Below are 25,133 nucleotides of genomic sequence, written 5' to 3'. Positions count from 1 at the left end.
TGAATGAAGGTATTATGATATCTGTGCAAGAGCTGTAATCAGACTGTTGATTTTTCAGATATGTTGAGTTTGGAGGCATCTCCGTCAGGCGAGGGTGTCTCTCTGTATTCGGGTGTTCACAAACGTGAAGCGGGGGTCCAGGAGCAGCTCTCTCTGGACAGTCTGAGCACGTCTCCCTCTTCCAGCAGTCTGGACACCAGCAGCAGCGGCCAGCGGCTCTTCAGGGCCTTCAGTAAATCCTGCAGCGCTCAGGGTCTGGAGGCGCCGGCGGGGCCCACGGGACAGGGCTCTGAGCTGGATGGCGGGAGTGGATCTTCTTTCTCTGAGGCAGACGGGGAGCTGGAGCCCAGGATGTCCCGCTCAGTGACCGATGGGGAGATGAGGAGAGCACTCAACCCAGCCAACTACCATGGAGTGAGTAATAGTACCATTATTATTAACTTTAGTACTGTTTGTTTTATTTGGTTTATTTAGTTCGGAGTGACACTGAGCTTAAAAATGACCAAAAAAAAGTTGCAAAGTTTTGTTAAGTTGAATTAAGCACTTTGTCCCAGTGCTGATGTCAAGTTCTCAAATGACAAAAACTTTAAAAATGCGATTTTATCATGATAATATTTTATTTTATTTTATTTTTTAATTTTATTTACTTTTATTTAATTATTTAATTTGAAATTTTTGTATGTTAATACAAAAATAATATAAAATTATTTTATTTTATTTTTATATATTATATCTATATTATTATTTCCCTGAGTGACACAAAAATGACAAAAAAGTCATTTTTTGTTTTGTTTTGTTTAGCTTCAAAAAAGTGTAATTCATTTTTTATATATTTATGTTTATTTCCTATTTCTTTTTATTTTTTTATTTCTATTTATTTATTTTATTTCCCATGTTACAAAATATCAAGCTCAAAAATTACAATAGGTGACTTTTGTTTTGTTTTTCTTTTTTGTTGTTTTTTGTTGTTGTTGTTTTTTTTGTTTAGTTTAGTTTAGTTTTGCTTTTTGTTTTGTTTTGATTTTTGTTTGTTTTGCTTTTTGTTTGTTTTGTTTTGTTTTGTTATTTTTTGTTTTGTTTTGTAGTTTTTTGTTAAGTTTTGTTTTGTTTTGTTTTGTTTTGTTTTTTATTTTGTTTTGTCTTGCTTTTTGTTTTGTTTTATTTTGTTTTGTTTTTTGTTTATTTTGTTTTGTTGTTTTTTTTGTTTGTTTTGTTTTTGTTTGTTTGTTTGTTTTTTTTTGTTTGTTTTTTTTTTGTTTTTTTTGCTTTATGTTTTGTTTTGTTTTTTTCCTTATTTAATTTTTTTGTCTTGCTTTTTGTTTTGTTTTGTTTATTTGTTTAATTATATATTCTATTTCTATATTTATGTATATTCTTGCCTATTCTGGGGTTATGTCAAGCTCCAAAATGACACAAACTACAAAATATTTATTTATTTATTTATTTATTTCCTTATTTATTTCTTTATTCATTTATTTTATACATTCATTTTATGTATTTATCGATTTTATTTATATATTATTATTATTCTTTGCCAGTTTATTATTTTATATGTTATTGTTTTCTTTTCTTCTTTTGTTCTTTGAACTCATTTAATTTTTTCTTAGGATTTGATTTCATGTTTATTTTATAATAGATTATTTTAAAAAAATTAATAAAAATAAAATATAAATAAATAAATATTAAAAATGAATAAAAATAAATAAATAAATAGTTTTTCCTCATTATTATTTCCTGTGTAATTTATCAGCTGTAAGCTCATATTGTTTTTATGTTATCTTATTTGTTGTTTTATTTATTACTTTCTGTTTATTTATGTTTATTTATTTATATTATGTATTTATTTATATAAATTATTTTATTTTATATATTAGTATTTCTTTTAGTCCCAGAGTGATGTCAAGCTCCAAAATGACACAAACTACAATTTTTATTTAATTTAATTTATTTTTCATGTTTTCCAAAAATTCAAACATTTAATGCATATTGTATTATTTAATATTATGGGTTGTTTCCATGCTTTCAAGCTTCAAAATGGCAAAACTTTAAATATTTGTGCCTAACCACCTTTGTTCTGTGTGTCGCAGAGAACTTGTAGTTTTGGAGGGTTTGATCTGACAAGCCGATCAGTGTACATGAGCAGCAGCAGCTCCGACCCAACAGTGAGTGCAGATTTATCTGGAAAATATACTTCTTTCACATCATTCTTTATAATCAGAGATAAATGTGACCGTGTTCATACTGTCCTGTGTGTCCTGCAGAATGAAAACAGTGAAATCAGCCTGAGAGATTCATCCAGATCTCCAACACCGTCCCGTATCTCTCTGGGCAAGAAGGTGAAATCTGTGAAAGAGACCATGAGGAAACGCATATCCAAGAAATACAGCTCCTCTCTATCAGAGCAGGTGATTATACAGAATGATGACCATCGTTTTTTAATGCAAGGAGCATTTATAAGCAGTTTTCAATCCCCACATCAAGATTAGCTACTGCATGTTAAAAGTATCTGCCATTTTTAATCTACAAAGCAAAAGACATAAAGCCTTCTTAATGGTGCCTTAATGGTCTACATATCTACATAGTCGGAATATGACTTAGATAAATGCAAAAATACTCCAGTTTTATCTGCTCATTTTTAACCACAGGAATTACCCCAATAATGAAAAGCTCAGGTTTTTATATATTTGAAATAGTCATGAATATTATTGAGTAATATGTAATATAATACAGTATATATTGTGAAAGATATGGACGTAGTATCCGTGATGTCACCCATAGGTTTTTGAAGAGCACAAATTAAGCTACAAGTAGGTGTGGCCATCAATCACCATTTTGTTCACGCATCATTGCAGGGTTACCGAAAAAGGGCAAAGAGGCGGGGCATGAGTGGAGGTACAGACACCTGCTAGCATTTCGCTTTTGGGTTTTCTTTGAGAAAAAACACTTAATACCTCATTACCTGTGACTCGTTTGTGGCAATCGACTGTGTGAAGCCACATGAAACAAACCAAATACGATGTATATGCTGAGTTCAGAGGCTAATCAGCCAGAATCAGCTGAGCTGAAGTGATGTAAACGAGACCTAGCTGGTTGCCGCTTGTTTGGACCTCATCAATGCAACTGACACTGAAGTTGCATAGTAAGCTTTATATATACTATATACATAGTAAGTGTGATTTAAAGGGCCACGAAACCCCCCTGTCTCAGCAGTGTGTTTTCACATCTCTAGTTAGAAATAAGTCAGGATAGTGGGCGAGTCTAGCTCTGTTTAGCTGGGAGTGTCAGGGGAGGGAAAGAGTTTTGCATAAAACAAAGACGCAGATGAGAATGACAGTGACTGTCTTTACATGGACATTAGTAATAGAATTATTTGCCAAATAATTAATTTGTCGACTTTAACTGCAGTTCGGCACTTTCACTTTCATTCAGGAACATTTTTTGCATGCCCCCCATGACAAACAAGATATTGGGTGCAAGGAACTGCAGGAAGAGTGTAGTTTTAATGGAATGTTTAATACCGCATGGCGTATGAGAAAAAAAAAACCCTCTGCATTTTTCTGTAACTTAGATGCGCTCGGTAGGTAGTGTCAGAAAGCCGTGTTTCGACTATCCTGTCACAAAATAGGGTGAAAATCCTACATGAGGGTAATAGTTTAATTAAAGTGTTTACATGTTTATACTCGGAGAGCAGCATTTACAGCAGATTTTTCAGTCCATAATATTGTAGTGAATTTAACGCACTGTAAACTTTAGTAACTTAGAAATCATTTTGACTAAGGTATCCCTTTAAAAACTGAAAGAGTACTGCTGACGATACGATCTAACTTTGCCTCTGAATAAACAAACAAAGACCACTGATCGCTTACTTCTCAAATTTGTAGAGACAAGACAATCAACACTAACTGGAATTGCATCTTTTTTAAAAGAAGCGAAGAGCTCTTGGGTAAAAATGTTCCTTACAAACGTATTTGTGTCACGTGCACTGTAATCCACACGTGAGTCCAGCTGTGCTCTCATAGCGGGGAAATGAAAACAAAACTTTCATTCCTGCACATTTATAAACGCAACACTGACGACCCGTATCTCCAAACAGTTCTTGTTTATCCGCTTGTTTTGGCAACACAACGTGGCGTCTCTCTGCCGTCTAAACACTATCATGCTATCATGAATGCAGCTATCAGGCATATTAATGTTGTACCTCATACACAATAGAGCGCGCTGATTGGTTTGAACCAAGTGTTTCTCATGAATAGTGCTGCACACACACAAACGTCACGATGCACTCGCAGGTACAGACAGGCAGTCTTCATGCTGGAATATACACAAGGATCTAATTGTCGTCACGCAGCTTCAAAAATTCGTTTCAAACCAGAAGAACGAATTTGCTTGAAATAATGCAAAAACAACCAGTTTTCACTTTATTGTAAAATATATGTGTCCTAATAGTGTTTATAGCAGCGTGGGACTAATATACAACTGTCAACATCACAAAAAGAAGTGTTTTGCTCTTTCATGACCCTTTTAAGCTTAGATAAAAGGGAAATAGGGGCAGCACTGGGGCATAGTGGGTAGCACAATGGCTTTACAGCAAGAAGGTCGCTGGTTCGAGCCCCTGCTGGGTCAGTTGGCGTTTCTGTGTGGAGTTTGCATGTTCTCCCCATGTTTGCAAGGCTGTCTCCCACAGTCCAAACACATGCGCTATATAAGTGAATTAAATAAGCTAAATTGGCCGCAGTTTATGTGGGTATGTGCTAGAGTGTCTGGGTGTTTCCCAGTGTTGGGTTGCACCAGGAAGGGCACCCGCTGCATGAAACATATGCAGGGTAAGTTGGCGGTTCATTCCGCTGTGGGGACCCCTGGTTAATAAAGGGACTAAGCTGAAAAGAAAATGAATGAATGAATGAATGAATAAAAGGGAAATAAGGGTGAAAAATATCATTATTGTGATCTCACTAGAAAAGATTTTGACCAATCAAATGCAGCCTCTATATATACAGAGCTGGTTGATTATTAATTGTGCTGTTATTACAATGAACTTTGATAATAAAACATGTTTTGTAGAATATTTGAAGTCGGTAACGCTTAAACACAGTAGAAAAAAATGTAATTCAATGTCTACCAGTGGCAACATTCTTCAAAATATCTTCTTTTATGTTTTGGAGTAAATGATGACAGAACTGGATCTCTTTACTAGAATGCAGTCTTGATTTATAGGTGTCTTGCGCCCTCTGTTGTCAGCTGTGTTGACGTGCATGTGTGTGTTTCAGTCGAGCCCCAGCAGAGCTCCCAGCAGCCCTCAGTCTCCTCACACAGACACAGACTCTCTGGAGAAACCCAAGCTGAAGGCTGGAGGATCAGTGGAGAGTTTGAGGAGCTCCCTCAGCGGACAGAGCTCCATGAGTAAGTGTGTGTGTTTGTGTTTTTATGTATGTGTGTGTGTGTGTGTGTTACTTCTATTACTTGCCAATTTACTCTGTTTAAAATGTTTTTTGATTTGTTTTGGTCAGGTGGTCAGACGGTCAGCACCACAGACTCCTCTGCCAGTAACAGAGAGAGTGTGAAGTCAGAGGATGGAGATGAAGACGAGCTGCCGTACAGAGGACCGTTCTGTGGTCGAGCGCTCGTTCACACAGACTTCACCCCGAGCCCATATGACACAGACTCACTCAAACTCAAGGTGACACGCAACATCCAGCATCAACACTGTAGACAAATTCTGTTATTCAGCCATCGTGATGAGGAAAAGCAAAGACTATAGTTTTGAGACGTGTACACAGTAAGATATTGTTAATAGAAAGTGGCAGGTCTTATAATGGAAGTGATCCAAAACATTCATCAAAAGATAAGTTAGGTTAAGTCATCTGAATGACTTATGACGATGGGGTTAGATTCATCCTGCAATTATGTGTGCAATACATCATGTTTTGAATGTGTTAAATGGCTTGTTGCACACGTTAACAATTGTATATGCAATAGATCATGTTTGTTACACCCTTGTTAACAATTCAGCTCAAGATATCATGTTTTGAGTGTGCAAAATGGCTTCTTGCACCCACATTAACAGTTCTGCATGCAAAATCTCATGTTTTCTGTGCGCAAAATGTTTTGTTACACCCATGTTAACAATTCTGTGTGCAAAAAAAATCATGTTTTTAGTGCACAAAATAGTTTATTAGACCTGAATTAACAATTCTGTGTGGAGACGTTTATGTTTTACATGTGAAAATGGCTTGTTGCCTGCATGTTAACGATTCTGTGTGCAAAAGATCATGATTGGAGTGCACAAAATGGTTTGTTACACGTGTCAGCAAAAACTTCTTAGACAAAAAAATTCTGTTATGGAGCAAAAATGGCTAGTTGCACACAAGGGCGTAGGTTTGCTATATTTTAATAGCAGTTAAATAAATAATAGCAGTGTGTGTGTGTGTGTGTGTGTGTGTATGTGTGTTTGTATATATATATATATATATATATATATATATATATATATATATATATATATATATATATATATATATATATATATATATATATATATATATATATATATATATATATATACAACAGTTCTGTCTGGTTCTCGAATCTGACTGGCTGATAGCCGTGCAATATTCTGCAATATCATAACTCTTACAGCCTCTTTACCCTTTGTGTATTACTCCGCCCACATACACCAAGCAAAAAGCAGACACTACAGATCTAAAGTTTAAAAGATGCTTTTAACTGTTTTAACAGCTGTTTAACTGTCAGCTTATGATTTGAATCCAAGGCAGAAGAAAGTAGTTCCTCATTCAAAAGGGTTTTTGAGACTCTCCATGTTTGATTTAGTTTTTATATACATAAATATGCCATCAAACTGTTGTATAAACGCAATATCACACGAGTAGCAGTGTGATATGGCTGTATATCGGCACTGGTGGGGGCACTAAGGCAATGCACGCCTCCCACCAGTGCCGATATACAGCCATATCACACTGCTACTCGTGTGATATTGCTCATATATATATATATATATATATATATATATATATATATATGGGGACGAGTGAATCAAACAATAAATATATATGTGTGTGTGTGTGTGTATAAATATAAATATATATTGTTTGATTCACTCGTCCTCTCATATATATATATATATATATATATATATATATATATATATATATATATATATATATATATATATATAGTAACAATTAATCCTCTTTTCATACAAATTATAACGTTTTAGGCCTTGTTTGTAGCTAAGGGGGGTTTGGGTGGTTCGAAAGTTCAAAAGTTAGATTATTATTATTATTATTTTTGAATTTTTCTTATTATTCAAATTACCAAATTCTGACTAAGGAAAGTTAAATGTTCTAGTCAGTTTGTTATTATAATATATAATGCACACTTTAATTAGTATGGTTCACAATTTAACAGAATATAAAAATAGTAGGAAATATTTTTGTTACATCAAAAAGTGTGGTTATGATTACATCCGACAAGATAATCCAGCAAAAAATAGTTCTTAAAATGTCACTAAAATGCAATATTTATAGAAAATCAGGCAAATAAATGCAAAAAGGTTCAGGTTTTCAGAAACAAAATAGCCACCCTTTTTAATAAACTGGCTACAGGCCTTTTTTCAGGCTTGAAAAAGTTTATTAACTGATAAAGAGAGAGTTTAATAAAGATTTCAGTTTATTTTCAAAGATCTTGTTATAAGTGCGTAAAATGGTTTGTTGCATGCACGTTAACAATTCTGTGTGCAAAAGGTCGTGTTTTGATTGTGAAAAATGGCTTGTTGCTCATTTGTTAACAATTCTGAGCACGTAAAAAGATTGTGAATCGTGTAACCCCATAAAAATGTAACCCCATAAAAGAGAACCTGAGAGATCTGGAGGGGTTCTGTGTGGACAAATATTTCGTAAACTCTTTCCTCCAACCTCATCAGGCAGAGCTGTTTTCTGGACAAACGGAGTAGCAGAAAAATAACACTCCAAAATGCTGGATCAAATATGGTAAAAACACAACAGATGACTTAAAAATGCCATTTAAATTTTATTTTACAAAAATGATACTAAATGCTAAAAAGTTTGTCCATATTGGGTTTATATGACCCATCATCTTTTATTGTATTGAAAAAAACGGTGCCTTTAATTTTGCCCACTGTGTATTGGAGAAAACTAGCCACAGCCACCCAACACCCTGCAGCTCAAGACCGGTTACTCACTGAAGCTAAGCAGGTTTGAGCCTGGTCAATACCTGGATGGGAGACCACATGGGAAAACTAGGTTGCTGTTGGAAGTGGCGTTAGTGAGGCCAGCAGGGGGTGCTCAACCTGTGTTTTGTGTGAGTCCTAATGCCCTTGTAAAGTGAAGGGGACACTATACTGTCAGTGGGTGCCGTCTTTCGGATGAGATTTTAAACCAAGGCCCTGACTCTCTGTGTTCATTAAAAATCCCATGGCACTTCTTCTAAAGAGTAGAGGCCAAAGTGTCTCCATCTGCCCTTAACTTTCATGGCCTCCCAATCCTCCTCATCCACCTAATTGGCTCTATCACTATCTCTCCACTCCAATTATAGCTGGTGTGTGTTAAGCGCACTGGCACTGTTGTCCTGTTGCTGCTGTCACAACTTCAAGTGGATGCTGCACACTGGTGGTGGTGTGGAGAGACCCCCTCTCATGATTGTGAAGCACTTTGGGTTTATGGCCATACACAATAAATGCGCTATATAAACACATTACATTACAAAAATATTTTATTTTGCACTCTAGAGGCAGCATTTGTGCATAAAAGCACCTCAAGATTGATTTCAGACAGACATCTGAGATAGCAAAATGATTTAATTATGTACAACAATATATAGAGAGACCCTAATCAGGCCAAGAATATACAGATAAAAACAGTTTCTGAAAGATATAAGGGATTAACAATACTTATTTCTTTTCACACCTTTTGTCGCTAATATTTATCTAGGGTGCCAATACTTCTGACCACTCTGCTGCTCTGTGTCTAATGCGCATGTGTGTTTCTGTGTTTGTATGTGTTTATCTATTAGAGAGGAGAAGTGATCGCCATCATCAGTAAGCCGCCGATGGGCACGTGGATGGGGCTGCTGAACAACAAGGTGGGAACGTTTAAATTCATCTATGTGGACGTCCTGAACGAGGAAGAGGAGAAGCCCAAGCGCAGCGTGAAGAAGAGGAGGAAGAGCCGCCCTCCAAAACCCACCTCTGTGGAGGAGCTGCTGGAGCGCATCAGCCTCAAAGTAATGACAAAGACTCAACAACCGCACATTCAGTTCATCACAAAACACTTTCTGAAGGACTTGAGATTCTGTAGCTTGCACTATTATTTATGGGTTGAAGTCAGAATTATTAGCCCTCCTGTATTTTTCCCCCAATTTCTGCTTGATGAAAAGAGGATTTTGTCATCACATTTCTAAACATGATAGTTTTAATAACTCATTTCTAATAACTGATTTTTTTGATCTTTGCCATGATGACAGTAAATAATATTTGACTAGATATTTTTCAAGACACTTCATTACAGCTTAAAGTGACATTTAAAGGCTTAACTAGTATAACTAGGCAGGTTAGGGTAATAAGTAGGCCCACATGGAATCTGCACGCGCAGAATTCCACAGAATTTCCGCAGATTTTCTGCAGAATTTCTCAGATTTCTGCAGATTTTTAGCCCATTATTAACTCTGTTTTTTAACTTGAGTAAATGAGTAAATCTAAATTTATTTAGTTTTTATTCAGTAATTTATTACTTTTTATTTAATATATTAAGGTTTAAGTTATGATACTCCGCTGGATACTCCCAAAATAATTCTGCAGAAATCCGCAAATTTTTACCAAAATTCTCCGCAGAAATAGCAAAAAACGTCCACAGATTCCGTCTGGCCATGGTAATAAGGCAAGTCATTGTATAAAAGTGGTTTATTCTGTAGACTATTGAACTAAGCAGGCTAATAATATTGGCCTTAAAATGGTGTTTAAAAAATTAAAAACTGCTTTTATTCTAGCCGAAATAAAACAAATAAGACTTTCTCCAGAAGAAAAAATATTATAGGAAATACTGTGAGAAATTCCTTGCTCTGTTAAACATCATTTAGTAAATATGTAAAAAAAGAAAATGTACAGCAGGATAATTAGTTTTGATTTCAGCTGCATACACACTATTGTTGTAGTATTTTATAACACCATGCAGTCTCATTTATTAACATTAGTAAAGGCATTATCTAAATTGATCAAACAAAATGTGTCTTTTTTTTATGATCTTTTTTATCCTTCGTTTAAATTTTTTTCATTTACTTATTTATATATATTTTTTTCAAGAGTTCACATTTAGATATGGCTTGATGCTATTAGCAGGTCTGGCATGCTGTCCCAGGAGAGAACCTTGAGCTCGGAGATAACTTAGCCCAGGGCTCCCGCCTGCTCGATAGAGCATGTAAGGAGAGTACGAGATCAGGTAGTTCTCGAGAGCTCCCCGTGGTGAAGGAAGAAGGGGGGAGATGGGGTGGATGGGCGGTTTCTTCAGAAAACTAAGATAAGGGAGTAATTTTTAACTAGGCTACTTATAGTGAGTTTGGATTAATCTGATTGGCTAACTAATGATTGTAGATGAGAGACCAGCTGCGGTCAATCATATTACGTGCTCCTCTCGAAATTAGTTTGTGAAACCTCACTTAATTTAATTCTTACTTGGTAAAACTTCACAGTAAGCTTCCTTTAGTAAATGTTAATGTAATGTGTAACATGAACAAACAGTCACTGTATTTATTACAGTATTTATTAATCTTTGTTAATGTTTTTTCATTGTTAGTTCATGTTAACTCACGGCGCATTAACTAGGTAACAGCATTGATTTTAAGAATGCATTAGTAAATGTTGAACTATTCAATTCAGTTGATGTTTATTTCTATAGCGCTTTTACAATGTAGATTGTGTTAAAGCAGCATAACATAGAAGTTCTAGTACAGGGGTGACCAACCCTGTTCCTGGAGATCTACCTTCCTGCAGATTTCAGTTGCAGCCCATGTAACGGAGGCCAGCTAGTGTGTGCTGTGCAGGTAAACCTCACTCCTCTGACCTCTAAAGGTGCTCTAGCGACAGATGCTAGAGGCCATGGTCTTTAAGCCTGATTTATACTTCTGCGTCAGGTGACCGGCGTAACCCACGGCGCATGCAACGCGCGTGGCTGTGCATTTATGCTTCTGTGCGCTGTCTCCGTCGGTGTGCATTAACACTTCCGAAACGCTAGTTGGCAGTGATGTGTAAATGTTCCTCTTTGTCGAGTTTCTTCTCTGCTTTTTTGCTTTTCCTGAACACTTCCGGGATGTACAAGTGGCTCAAACTCGCTCATTTTGAGGCAGGAAACGGCGGACGTGCAACAACTTAAACTATGAGGTAAACACAAAACAAAACTTTGCATCCGGAGCTCCTTCGCGGGACTCCACACTTGTAAACAATCGCTCGCGCCATTCGCGCGGCTCTCGGTCCCACCCAGACTCGTCAGCGCTACCAAGCCGACCAATCACAGAGCTTACGTTACGCTTCGTTGCGACGTGTAGTTACAATTTTTGAGAGGTGCACGTCAGTGACGGCGATGGCCACGGCGAAGGGCTATGCGTCAGCGCCGTAGCATACGCCGGCGTTTGACGCAGAAGTATAAATCAGGCTTTAGCCTCCTTGGTAGAGCAACCGACTCCCATGCGGAAGGTCGCCGGTTCGATACCAGCTCGGATCGGGTTGGGTGGCGTAGGACCGGCGGGGTTACACCCACAACAAACACACCTGCCTTTAATTATCAAGTGCTGTTCAGTTCTTAATTAGTTGTTTCAGGTGTGTTTGATTAGGGCTGGAGCTGAACTCTCCAGAAAAGCAGATCTCCAGGAACAGGGTTGAGCACCCCTGTTCTAGTAGATTGAAACTGTGAATCCAGTTTTCAGAAGTTCAGTTCAGTGTGGTTTAATTTTCACTGCTGAAAGTCCAAACACTGAAGAGCAAATCCATCGATGCGCAGCTCCACAAGACCCAAACCAAGCAAGACAGTGGCAAGAATCATTTATTATTCATTCATGTTATTAAATGCATAAAATAGTATTAACTAATGAAATGTTATTGTAAAGTGTGACCGTCACGTTTTAGGGTCCCCCTTGAAACATTTCAGTTGTGTTCCATACTATTTGAAAGTGTTGTAAGAAAATGCAGCGCGTTTTCGTTAATTGTTTGCGTTGTGAGAAAATGCAGTACGTTATTTAAAAATGTGTATGCGTTGTGAGGATTTGCAGCATGTGTGCTGTCAAACTAATGATCTTTTTTTAAATTCGCTGGCGTTTTTTGTAATCACGTGTTTTCTTAAATTGCAGCAAGTTAAGCTCTTTTAACCACCGTGGTTTGCATTATTTTATTGAGCAAAATGACTATACTAAAGTTAAAGTTGATGCTAAAAGATGTTGATGGTCTGCAGGAGCACATGCCGACGTTTCTGTTTAACGGCTATGAGGATCTGGACACGTTCAAGCTGCTGGAGGAGGAAGATCTGGATGAGCTGAACATCAGCGACCCTCAACACAGAGCTGTGCTGCTGACCGCTGTAGAGCTCCTGCAGGAGTGTGACAGTAAGGCACACACACATACACACAGGTTTCTCAAGCAACTCATTAAAATTATTTCAGAAGGTCAGGTGACTCTTAAACCCCTGAAACTATAGTTCTATATATATACATACATACATACATACATACAACAACATATGTAACAGAGGACACCTAGTGAAGTGCTATGCAGGTAGACCTCACTCCTCTGACCTCTAAAGGTGCTCTAGTAATAGATGCTGCAGGCCATGGTCTTTAGCCACTTTGTTAGAGCAACTCACTTCCATACAAAGAATCACAGGTTCGATCCCAGTTCAGACCAGGTTGGGTGCAGTAGGACCGGTGGGTTACAAATTTATATATAATTTAAATACATCTTTACACAATTTCATTTCAAATTACACAGAAAAATGACTGTAAAGGAGGTAAAATCACAAAAATGCTCCTTAACAAGTTTTATTATGTTATTAATAAATAATATATAAACATAAATAAATATACAACAATAATACTAAAAGATATATACTAAGACACAAAGAGAAAACGTTTATTTCAGATGGTCCATTGTCACACCTCAACAAAAATACACTCACTGGCCCTTTTATTAGGTACACCTGTCCAACTGCTCGTTTACTCAAATTTCTATTCAGCCAATTAGCAACTCAATGCATATACGCATGTAGACATGGTCAAGACGATCTGCTGCAGTTCAAACCAAACATCAGAATGGAGAAGAAAGGTGATTTAAGTGACTTTGAACGTGGCATGGCTGTTCTGAGTATTTCAGAAACTCCTGATTTACTGGGATTTTCACGCACAACCATCTTTAGGGTTTACAGAGAATGGTACGAAATAGAGAAAATATCCAGTGAGCGGCAGATCTGTGGGCACAAATGTCTTGTTGATACCAGAGGTCAGAGGAGAATGGCCAGACTGGTTCAAGCTGATAGAAAGGCAACAGCAACTCAAATAAGCACTTGTTACAACCGAAGTCTGCAGAAGAGCATCTCTGAACACACAACAGGTCCAACCTTGAGGCAGATGGGCTACAACAGCAGAAGACCACACCGGGTTCCACTTTCGACAATGTAACTGTACTTAAATGATCTCTGCAGTCGCCAGAACTTAATCCAATAGAGCACCTTTGGGATGTGGTGGAATGGGAGATTCGCTTCATGGATGTACAGCCGACAAATGTGCGGTAACTGCATGATGCTATCATGCCAATATGGACCAAAATCTCAGAGTAATATTTTTAGTACCTTGTTGAATCTATGCCACGAAGGATTAAGGCAGTTCTGAAGGCAAAAGTATAACCCGGTACTAGGAAGGTGTGCCTAATAAAGTGGCCAATTTGTGTATATTACATATAATTAAAATATAAACATGATTTGATTTGTCATCAATTGGATTCTTTTGCAGCATTTTGCAATTATAGTTGGATACATATAAATGCTAAAATAACACATGCAACATCCTCCTAGTAAAGCAATCATCGTTATCTTTTAAGAAAGCACTCAGAATGCAGTGTAAGTGAAAGCTGTTGTGTGTATGTGTTTGTGCAGGTAACAGTGACCCCGAGCGTGAGGAATCCTCCCAGGAGAAGCTAATGTCGGAGAGCAGTGTCCCGCCGGCAGACTCTCCTCGAGATTCAGGCTGCTACGAGAGCAATGAAAACCTTGAGAACGGTAATGACAGCCTTCCTCATCTGTGACTCTCCAGCCTCCTGTCCTGCTGTCTCTGACCTCTGCATGAGTCCAGTCTTCTGCTTTCATTCTTCTCTCTCTCTGCTGAGGACCAATCGTCTGCTCTCATTCTCAGCATTCAGTGGACCATCAGCTCCATCTGACTCTACTCTGAGATTTCACTTCAGCTCATTTACATTCGACAACCCAGCAGCTTTCACCGTGGTTTTGCAGAAATTTTTTTTTTTGACAATTTTTGTGTTGAACCAAAAGAGTGACAAGTCCTGAATCAATAGTTTTCACCGTTTACAGCTTGAATTTCTGATCACGTAAATATGTTTATTTGCTTCGGGTTCAGATAACACTAGTCAAAACCTGCTCATTTCACATCAAAATATATTACAGTAATCTATTGTAAAGGCTGTAGTGCTTTTGAACCATACTATAGTAGAGTGCGTTATACTGTACATGTCATAGTATTCACAACTCTTTGTTAATGAATGCTTCAGCATACTGTAGTAGAAAGGTGTTGTAGAAAACTACAGTAGTGGGATATTTGTTCATAATAATGCAGTTGTTGTGTTTCCATTGCAACTATAGAATCACCACAACAGATCAGTTACTACAGTTGTTACCATAGCAACTAAAGAATTACCCACTACAGACCAGTTACTACAGTTGTTGTGTTGCCATAGCAACTATAGGATTGCCACAACAGATCAATTTCCACTATTTTTGTGTTTCCATAGCAACTATAGAATTACCATAACAGATCAATTACTGCTGCTGTTTCCATAGCAACTATAGAATTACCACAACAGATCAATTTCCACAATTTTTGTGTTTCCATAGCAACTATAGAACTACCACAACAGATCAGTTACTGCAGTTTTTGTGTTACCATAGCAACTATAGAATTACCACAACAGATCAATTATTACAGTTGTTGTGTTTCCATAGCTACTATAGAATTATCAAAACAGATATGTACACTATATAACTACACTACACTATTCCCATAGCAACTATAGAATTACCACTACAGATCAAACACTGCTATTGTTGTTACCATAGCAACTACAGAATTACCATAACAGATCAATACTCACAATTATTGTATTTCCATAGCAACTTTAGAATTACCACAAAAGATTTGTAACTGCAGTTGTTGTGTTGCCGTAACAACTATAGAATTACCACTACAGATCAAATGCTGCTGTTGTTGTTACCATAGCAACTGTTGAATTACCACAACTGATCAATTGTTAAAGTTGTTGTTTTACCATGGCAACTATAGAACTATCACAACAGATCAATTACGACAGTTGTTGTGTTACCATAGCAACTATAGTATTACCACACTAGACCAATTACTACAGTTGTTGTGTTAGCATAGCAACTATAGTAATACCACACTAGATCAATTACAACAGTTGTTGTGTTACCATAGCAACTATATTATTACCACACTAGATCAATTACGACAGTTGTTGTGTTAGCAAAGCAGCTATAGTATTACCACACTATATCAATTACGACAGTTGTTGTGTTACCATAGCAACTATAGTATTACCACACTAGATCAATTACTACAGTTGTTGTGTTACCATAGCAACTATAGTATTACCAGACTAGATCAATTACTACAGTTGTTGTGTTACCATAACAACTATAAAATTACAATCAGATCAATAACAACAGTTGATGTGTTACCATAGCAACTATAGAAATACCACAACAGAATAATTTCTGCAGTTGCTGTGTTACCATAGCAACTATAAAATTACCTCTACAAATCAATTATGACAGTTGTTGTTACCAATGCAACTACAGAATTACAACCAGATCAATTACAACAGTTGATGTGTTACCATAGCAACTATAGAATTACCACAGCATATCAATTTCTACAGTTTTTGTGTTTCCATAGCAGCTATAGAATTACCACTACAGATCAAATACTGATGTGGTTGTTACCATAGCAACTACAGAATTTACCACAACAGACCGATTCCCACAATTATTGTGTTTCCATAGCAACTATAGTATTACCACAACTGTTTCATTTAGGTACTTTACAAGTGTGCCGCAAGCCTACGTTTGAGTGAAGGTTTCGGCCGTTAGATCGCCCCCTGGGGGCTGGCTGCAGTACAAGTCATAAAGCCCGCCTCCTCCGTGTTAATGAAGGAGACTTGAGCCCAAATAAAAAAAAATATTACACTTGCAATAAAATGTCCCGAAAGATAGTTCTGGTCGATTAAGGCACTGGTTATTGTGCTGAAATAGGTGCAGATCTTCATTTTTGTGAACAGTTTGTTTTTAGCAGTAATTTAATGCTGGGCGTGTCATCGTGATTGACAGCTGTGATTGACAGTTTCTCAAAGCGCGGCGTCTGAGCTTCGGCAGGAGACTGAAGTAGACTGAAATATTATTATTCGATTTCTGTGTTATTTTACCATGATAAAATGAGTTCAGCAGTAAACTATAGTTTCTGACATACATGATCCTGGTGGAACACTGTTTATTCGCTAAATTCAGGGCTTTTTTCGGGCTTTATTAGTTTGCTGATACACGCCTAGCCACCCAGATAGCAAAACACAGTTCCGGCTAGATTCTCACCTGCCGGAGACTTATCTCTTAGAGCTCAGACTGACTAATGTTACCTCTGCTGGACCTACTCCGGATGCCTGGACTCACTGGCCGATTCCAGTCTGAGTCAATCGAGCCAGATGCAGTGGCCGAGCGAGCCGGCGCTGCCGCATGCGAGCCGGAATCAGCCCGTGACGCCGCGAGTAAGTTATGCGCTGTGGCCCGGAGCTGGCGCGATTGAATATATAAAACCCTCATATTTGTTAACGTTACTACATCCATTTGTGTTGATATGACAGCAAACGCATGCTGAGAAGTTCGGGGGGCGTAGTTGATTTTGCATAAAGCGTATGATTGGAAGCTCGACTCTGCTCATTTTCGCGGCTCCTCCTCTGGCTTCATCAGACAATCCTTCTGCGCATGTCTGGCTCCAATTTCAGCAGTCTTTTGCGACAGTTTGTGCCCGTCAAGCAGGCGTTTTGCCCTCAAGGCGTTCAATGGGAAAAAGGGCTGTCGCGTCGTCCATATTTTTTACAGTCATTGGTACTTTACTATAGTATGGCTCAAAAACACTGTAGTGTTGACTATACATTACTAATGTATTTTTTTTTTATGTGGGATCTTGTGAATGTTGTGAAGACTTGATGATGTCTTGATTTTTTATTTTATTTTTTATTTTTTTTGCTTGTGCTTGCGAGATGTTTGTGTGTGTATATTTTTCTAGTAAAAAAACAAACCATATAATGTTGCACAATATCTTTAGATGTGCCTAAAAATCATTTGTGATATGCAAACATGTGAGACTAAAGTAGATTTATTTAAAATACAGCAAAAAAAAAACATACATCTCGTTTCACTGGTAGAGATACAATCATGAAGTGACAGTGTAATGTCTTTCTAAATGCAGTTTTTAAAGGTGAGTCTCGTAAGAACATGTCCAGGTCATAAATTTATTCATTCATTCATTTTCTTTTTGGCTTAGTTCCTTTATTAATCTGGGGTCGCCACAGCGGAATGAACCGCCAGCTTATCCAGCACATGTTTTATGCAGCGGATGCCCTTCCAGCTGCAACCCAACACTGGGAAACACCCTTGCATTCACATACATACACTAATGACAATTTAGCTTACCTAATTCACCTATAGCGTGTGTATTTGGACTTGTGGGGCAAACCGGATCACCCGGAGGAAACCCACACCAACAAAGGGAGAACATGCAAACTCCACACAGAAACGCCAACTGGCCCAGCCGGGGCTCGAACCAGCAACTTTCTTGCTGTGAGGCAATCGTGTTACCCACGGCGCCACTGTGACACCCAGGTCATATAAAATTGCATAAAACATATACTGGAATAGTTGGTGGTTCATTTCGCTGTGGTGACCTCTGATAAATAAGGGACTAATCTGAAGGAAAATGAATGAATGAAAATGAGTGAAGGCCAACTATTCCAGCATGTTTTATGCTGCGGATTCCCTTTCAGCCGTAACCCACTACTGGGAAACACCCGCACACTCAGGCCAATTTAGCTTGCCCAATTCACCTATAGTGAATGTCTTCTGCACCAACCCGCACCACACAGGGAGATCATGTAAACTCCACACAGAAATGAATGAATGAAATGCCCTTCCAGCTGTAACCCAGTACTGGGAAACACTCACTTACTCTGGCCAATTTAGCTTACCCAATTCACCTATAGTGAATGTCTTTGGACTGTGGGAGAAACCAGAGAACCTGGAGGAAACCCTCACCAACACGGGGAGAACATGCAAACTCCACACAGAAATGCCAACTGCCCAAGTTGGGGTTCAAACCAGCGAACTTCTTGCTGTGAGGCAATTGTACTACCCACTGTGCCACCGTGACACCCAGGTCATATAAAATTGCATAAAGCATATACTAGAATAGTTGGTGGTTCATTCCGGTGGTGACCTCTGATAAATAAGGGACTAAGCCAAAGGAAAATTAATGAATAAAAATCAATGAAGTCACAAAGTTATCAGGGGTCACCACAGTGGAATGAACCATAAACTATTCCAGCATGTTTTATGCTGTGAATTCCCTTTCAGCCCTAACCTAGTACTGGGAAACACCCAAACTCTCTGGCCAGTTTAGCTTACCTAATTCGCCTATAGCGCATGTATTTGGACTTGTGGGGCAAACCGGATCACCCGGAGGAAACCCACACCAACACAGGGAGAACATGCAAACTTCACACAGAAACGCCAACTGGCCCAGCCGGGGCTCGAACCAGCAACTTTCTTGCTGTGAGGCAATCGTGTTACCCACGGCGCCACTGTGACACCCAGGTCATATAAAATTGCATAAAACATATACTGGAATAGTTGGTGGTTCATTTCGCTGTGGTGACCTCTGATAAATAAGGGACTAATCTGAAGGAAAATGAATGAATGAAAATGAGTGAAGGCCAACTATTCCAGCATGTTTTATGCTGCGGATTCCCTTTCAGCCGTAACCCACTACTGGGAAACACCCGCACACTCAGGCCAATTTAGCTTGCCCAATTCACCTATAGTGAATGTCTTCTGCACCAACCCGCACCACACAGGGAGATCATGTAAACTCCACACAGAAATGAATGAATGAAAACAGTCAAAACAAAATCTGGTAATACTGACATGTCGCATTTACAATTTCAATTCATTTGTGTACACTTACCGATGACAGTTCTGAGACAGTACTTCTCTCTTTGATTTTGGATCTATGCCCGACCTGGACATGTTCCTGGCAGGTTTTTGCGAGACTCATCCACAAATATCCTACATGTATTTTTATCAACAGCTGTGGTTAAAAACTCCTACAGTGTCCATGTATGTGGATGGCCTGAAAATCTCTTCTGACTGAAAGTGCTTGAGCTCTGTCTGAAGGAGAGGCGACAGAATAAAACTGATCTACTCATCTCAACCGCCTGCTTTATTTCCTCTCTGCTCCATTTCCATCCAGAACTTTCTCTGTTCACACTCAAGCTGTAGATTTCATCTCTGTCAGCGTTTCTCTTTGCATGCTGAAGTCTACCATCCATCAATAGTCAATACGTTTGGGGTCAGTCAGTTAAGTGTTTTAAGTGTTTACTCACCAACACTGCGCTTATTCAATCAAAAGTACATTAATGTTGTGAAATACTGATTGAAATATTGTTAAATAGGGGAGCTATTATGCAAAAATCACTTTTATAAGGGGTGTAAATGCAGTTGTGTGGCAACAGGCTGTGAATATAACCAGCTTCTAATGGTAAAAATGTATTATTTATAGTCACACTTGATAAAAACAGTCTGCGGGAACACTTTAAGTGACATTCTCCCTTTGTACGTGTCATCAGAGCGGGAAAGCCCCGCCCATTAGTGACCATCTATCCCTAATTAGCATAGGACATTAGTCTTGTTTTTGAATCTGACAATATGCTGACACTTTGTAGCTCCGCCTTCTTCTGAAAAGAGCACAATCTCATTTGAATTTAAAGCGACAGTCACCAAGTCATCACAATTAGTATCAAAGCCTAAAAGGGTCAGTTTCAAAGAGTTATAAAACATTATCTGTGTGGTATTTTGAGCTGAAATTTAACACACACTCTCTAGGTGTAACAATCACCTGCGTTCTTGGGACTGTAGATTGCTGGTGAACTACATACAAACCACATTAACTACTAATGATGCTCCGAGCCTTCGAAGCATGTATTAATAAAACAATACATCTCGCAGTGAAGCAGTGTACCGGAGCTTGAATCGTTTTGCCATTATCACGTGATCATTGACGTCCGAAGCTTCTTTTTCGCTTATACCCACACGTGATTGCTTCAAATTTTGATTCAAAGGTTTAAACACCCTCGTGGATTAATAAAGTGTGTAGCGAGAGATTAGGCGTCGACCACATACATTTCTCCTGTTTCAAAGCACTGCACCGTCCCACACACCAGTAATATAACTAAAATGCAATAGTAATTTATAGTAAAGGTTTTGAACCATACTAAAGTCTATTATTTACAAGTATTTTTAAAGAAGGCCACTGCATATTGTAGTGTAGTGTGTAACAGAGGACAGCTGGCGCGTGCAGCCCCAAAAGCCACACTGACATATGCTTATTTCACGCGGCCGCCATTTTAAAACACGAAAGCGAGGCTGCGGTGGGAAGAGACCTGGAAATATGTAAACATTGCAGCAATATGCTGTGTACTACAAACCTCCAGCTGTTGCTGTGATTTCAAAATGCAGACATGGTGTAAACATCACTTTAATATTATTCAGTTCAGTTTAATTTAAACAATTAAAAGCATATTAGGCATCAAACAACATCACAATCTCTTTCAGAGTAATACGTCCAAGTGTCCTCCTAGGCTTCAGTTCTTGGCAGCAGGTAAACACATTGACGATGCTTCCCTGCTTCAGTCTATGTAACCCAGTGAGTGATAAAACGATGCAGTCCTCTGTAGCACACGCTCGTGTTGTCTGTAATAGTGTTGTCCTGGTACTGAACTTTTAAAAACGTACATTTCCCACTAACATTTAAGCGCCACTGAGCCCGCTCATGAATACCTCTGAATATCCATACCATTCAGTGCTCAACAGAAATGACTGTGATTGGCTGTGAAGGTCATCAGCTCACCGCTCTTCACCGAGTGCAAACACAGATACACATTGGAGCGTTTACAGCTGTGAAGATCAGTCGAGTCATCAGCGGATCACCCGTCTGTGTTTGTGCTCAGTAAAGAGTGGTGAAGTGCGGTGAACTGATGGCATTCACGGCCAATCACAGTCATTTCTGTTGAGCATGTGAACACCATGGCAAATCAGTGCTGTTTAAGAATGCCATCAACAGTGCCTTTAATGTTAGCGGGGGATGGACATTTTTTTATTTTATTTCAGTACTGAAATTCAGTATCATGACAGGTCTAATATAGTGAAAGAATCCATAAATTAACTTGGGTTTGACAAATGCCAACTTAAACGTGTGTTTGGGAAATAAAACATTAGCTAGCTAGTGCCATTTCCTTTAACTTAGCTGAAAATGAGCTCCAATATCCATTTATATTTTGACTATTCATTCAGAACTGACCTTCGGGTCACTCGGAAGGTGGTGAAATGATACATTTGTGTCACTTTCTCTTCGCTGATAAGATATACAACCAGGTACACAACATTCCTGTGTGACTCAGGTGATACTTCCGGGTTTCTTCCCACCTCCGCCTCGATTTCGCTGTTTAAAATGGTGGCACTTCTGTGAGGTAGCTTGAACAATCAAGTAATAAATAACATCAATTCTTAAATTTTAGACTTTAGTGCAACATTAAATATAAAAAAAACTCTAATATAAAAACAAATAGCACCTCAACTTAAAATACTCTGCAAGTTTGTTATGGCAATGTTGTTGTCATCAACTTTATAAAACCTCCAGACCGCAGACAGACTCGCGCTTCCTGCTTTAAGCTGCTTCAGTGTTATACTTTGCCAGCATTTAACCAATAGAGTTTCTGCAACAAAGTGATGTCATGCTGCACATGTTGCTGTTTCTGTGTGAAGTCTAGATACATATATACTCGAGTCCTGATGAGGAGGTAATGTCTGATTCCGATCGATTCTGAAACTGCATGATCAGATCTGGACATCCCTATCTTAAACTGTATTTTAAAATGAACTGGCAAGCAATAAAGCGCAGCTAACACAGAGGAAATGTGGTCATATTTGCAAGTACTAACAAATGGGCAATAGCTAACCGGCTACTCCCTACATACAGTGCATTACAGTAATCTAACCGAGTGGTCACAAAAGCATGGATTACTGTCTCGAACTGTTGTTTTGCATATACAGTTGAAGTCAGAATTATTAGCCCTCTTGAATTATTAGCCCCCTTGTTGTTTTTTCCCACCAATTTCTGTTCAACGGAGAGATTTCTTTAATACATTTCTAAGCATAATAGTTTTAAAAACTCATTTTTAATAACTGATTTATTTTATCTTTGCCATGATGACAGCACATAATATTTGACTAGATATTTTTCAAGACACTTCTATACAGCTTAAACTGACATTTAAAGGCTTAACTAGGTTAATTATGTAGGTTAACTTGGCAGAATAGGGTAATTAGGCAAGTTATTGTATAACGATGGTTTCTTCTGTAGACTATCAAAAAATAAATACCTTAAAGTGCTTATAATGTTGACCTTAAAATGGCTTTTAAAAAATTAAAAACTGATTTTATTCTTGCCAAAATAAAGCTAATAAGACTTTCATCGGAAGAAAAAATATTATCAGACATACTGTGGAAATTTCCTTGCTCTGTTAAACATCATTTGGGAAACATTTAAAAAAGAACAAAGAATTAAAAGGGGGGCTAATAATTCTGACTTCAACTGTATATTGCTTTATTTTTGCTAGTTTTCTTAATTTTAAAAGAGCTAGATTTAACCACGGCTCTAATCTGATTGTCAAATTTAAAATCTAAGTCAAATTTCACCCCTAAATTTGTGACTGTAGGCTTAATATGCTGAGCTAACAAACTCAAATTGAAAAGACGAGTCCCAACAGTACCTTCAAAAATCATTACTTCTGTTTTTACGTTAAAACTTAAAAAACTAAAAGCCATTCGTGCCAAGACAATCAAGAAGCTAGTTGACAAGAGTCATTTGAGGCCTATAATATTATCCTATCATAACAAATCATTGATTAATAAAAAGCTTATTGATTGATTGATTTATTCAAGTGATGCATACATACATCTCAGAGTAGGATAATATAAGACAAATGACTGGTTTTGTAGTCCAAGGTCAAATAAGACTCTTTATATTTTTGACTGTCTGTTGTTGAACAATAATAAATCACATGTTCTTCACATGAATCTTCTTGTAGGCAAAGGCAGAAAGGCGACCCATTTAAGCAGGTCGTCTTCAGGCTTTGAATCCAGTCATCTGTCCTCCCCTGAGTTCCCCATCCCACCCCTCTGCCATTCCAGCAGATCTGTCCCACAAACCCAACGGGACGTCCCGCAGCAGACAGACTCAGTGAAGTCTCTTCATCTGGAAATGAGCTGCTTGATGTTTCGAGGAACACCACTGAGCCGCAGTTGTGGAGCTCTGGATCATCTCTCCACTCAAACACCGATAATAAAGCCCTACTTCTCAGTGGAGGAGCTTCATCTGAACCAAACTCCCCAACATAAGCGTCCGCGGAGCTTTGAGAACATCAGACCTGCTGCTGAAATACAGCCTGAGCGGATTGAGGAAAACCCATGTGAGGATCCTCTCAAGTCTGAAGAGGTCTTCACCAACATTGAGTCCAGTGTTTCTGTGGTTGAGTATGAAGAGGTTCCTGTTGATGATTTTCCTCCAAACGCAGCGCAAAACAAACCTCCAGTTCCTCCGAAACCTCTTTCGACGCCGTTATTGAAGAGCATAGGGATGAAGCTGGTTTCTACAAGCACATCCAGATCAAACTCCAGTCTGGACGTTACCAAGATCTCCAAATCACTCATTTATAGACCTGTGAAGAGGGTGCAGTCTGAGAAAATGGCCAGTCTGGAGATTTTAGTGGAGGAAAAATTGTGCTCTGATGGCATCGACCTCACAGAAGAGCCATACTCTGACAAGGTAACTCTGTTGTTTTGGATGTTGTTTTTTTTAGCTTGCATTATGGTGTATATTAAAAATACTGGGGTCTGTCTTTTAGCCCAAAAATCTCAATTGTTCAGTCCCAGGAGTCACAGGACATCAACAAGATATGAGATGGACATTGTACCCCAACATTGTGGAGATGTCACACTTTGGGTGGTAAAGAAAATCGGGTTGACGTCAGAAACCAACTTCTGGCTAACATCAGCGTCCAACATCAGACATTTTGAAAACCTAAAATCAACCACATATCAACATCTAATGATGTTACAGCTTGATGCTGTGTGCACATCAGACTTTGTATTTTGGTTGCCATACCTGATGAATAAAATTTGACATCAATAGGACGTTGGTTTAAGATGTTGGCTCAACACTGGATTTTGGTCACTTTCCAACACAAAAATCAACCAAATATCAACATCATTTGACGTCGTTATTGAACATTAAAATAACGTTGTCCTTAGACGCTGGCTATTGAATTTTGTTTACCCGACATCATGTCCTAAATCTAACCTGATATTAACGTCTTATGACGTTGTGTGCCTGCTGGGACTTTTTAAATAAAAACTTTAAACATTTTTATACATCATACATACAAATATAAATATATCTCAAAAGAATATAAATATTAACTTGTAATTGTAATT

General features: G+C 38.2%; 1 protein-coding gene across 11 annotated transcripts in view; it reads left to right on the top strand.

Moving 5' to 3' along the window:
• sash1b (SAM and SH3 domain containing 1b) overlaps positions 1-25,133 on the top strand; it is a 233,385-nt gene that overhangs the window by 204,430 nt on the left and 3,822 nt on the right. For 9 of the 11 annotated variants that reach the window (XM_073928136.1, XM_073928135.1, XM_073928134.1 and 6 more), the window contains 9 exons: positions 59-414; positions 2,088-2,162; positions 2,262-2,405; positions 5,268-5,400; positions 5,508-5,677; positions 9,049-9,258; positions 12,471-12,621; positions 14,163-14,285; positions 23,729-24,465. In XM_073928136.1, the coding sequence (XP_073784237.1) occupies positions 59-414; positions 2,088-2,162; positions 2,262-2,405; positions 5,268-5,400; positions 5,508-5,677; positions 9,049-9,258; positions 12,471-12,621; positions 14,163-14,285; positions 23,729-24,465 (2,099 nt within the window). Of the gene's footprint in view, positions 1-58; positions 415-2,087; positions 2,163-2,261; positions 2,406-5,267; positions 5,401-5,507; positions 5,678-9,048; positions 9,259-12,470; positions 12,622-14,162; positions 16,364-17,428; positions 18,107-18,872; positions 19,793-23,728; positions 24,466-25,133 lie in introns of those variants that run through there. The other 2 variants (XR_012393223.1, XR_012393224.1) reach the window with 2 other exon arrangements.

This window comes from Danio rerio, chromosome 17 (genome assembly GCF_049306965.1).
Source record: "Danio rerio strain Tuebingen ecotype United States chromosome 17, GRCz12tu, whole genome shotgun sequence".
In the NCBI taxonomy this organism is placed as follows: Eukaryota; Metazoa; Chordata; class Actinopteri; order Cypriniformes; family Danionidae; genus Danio; species Danio rerio.
The sequence above is the reverse complement of the archived record's forward strand: the minus strand, read 5'-3'. Positions and strand labels throughout refer to the sequence as shown.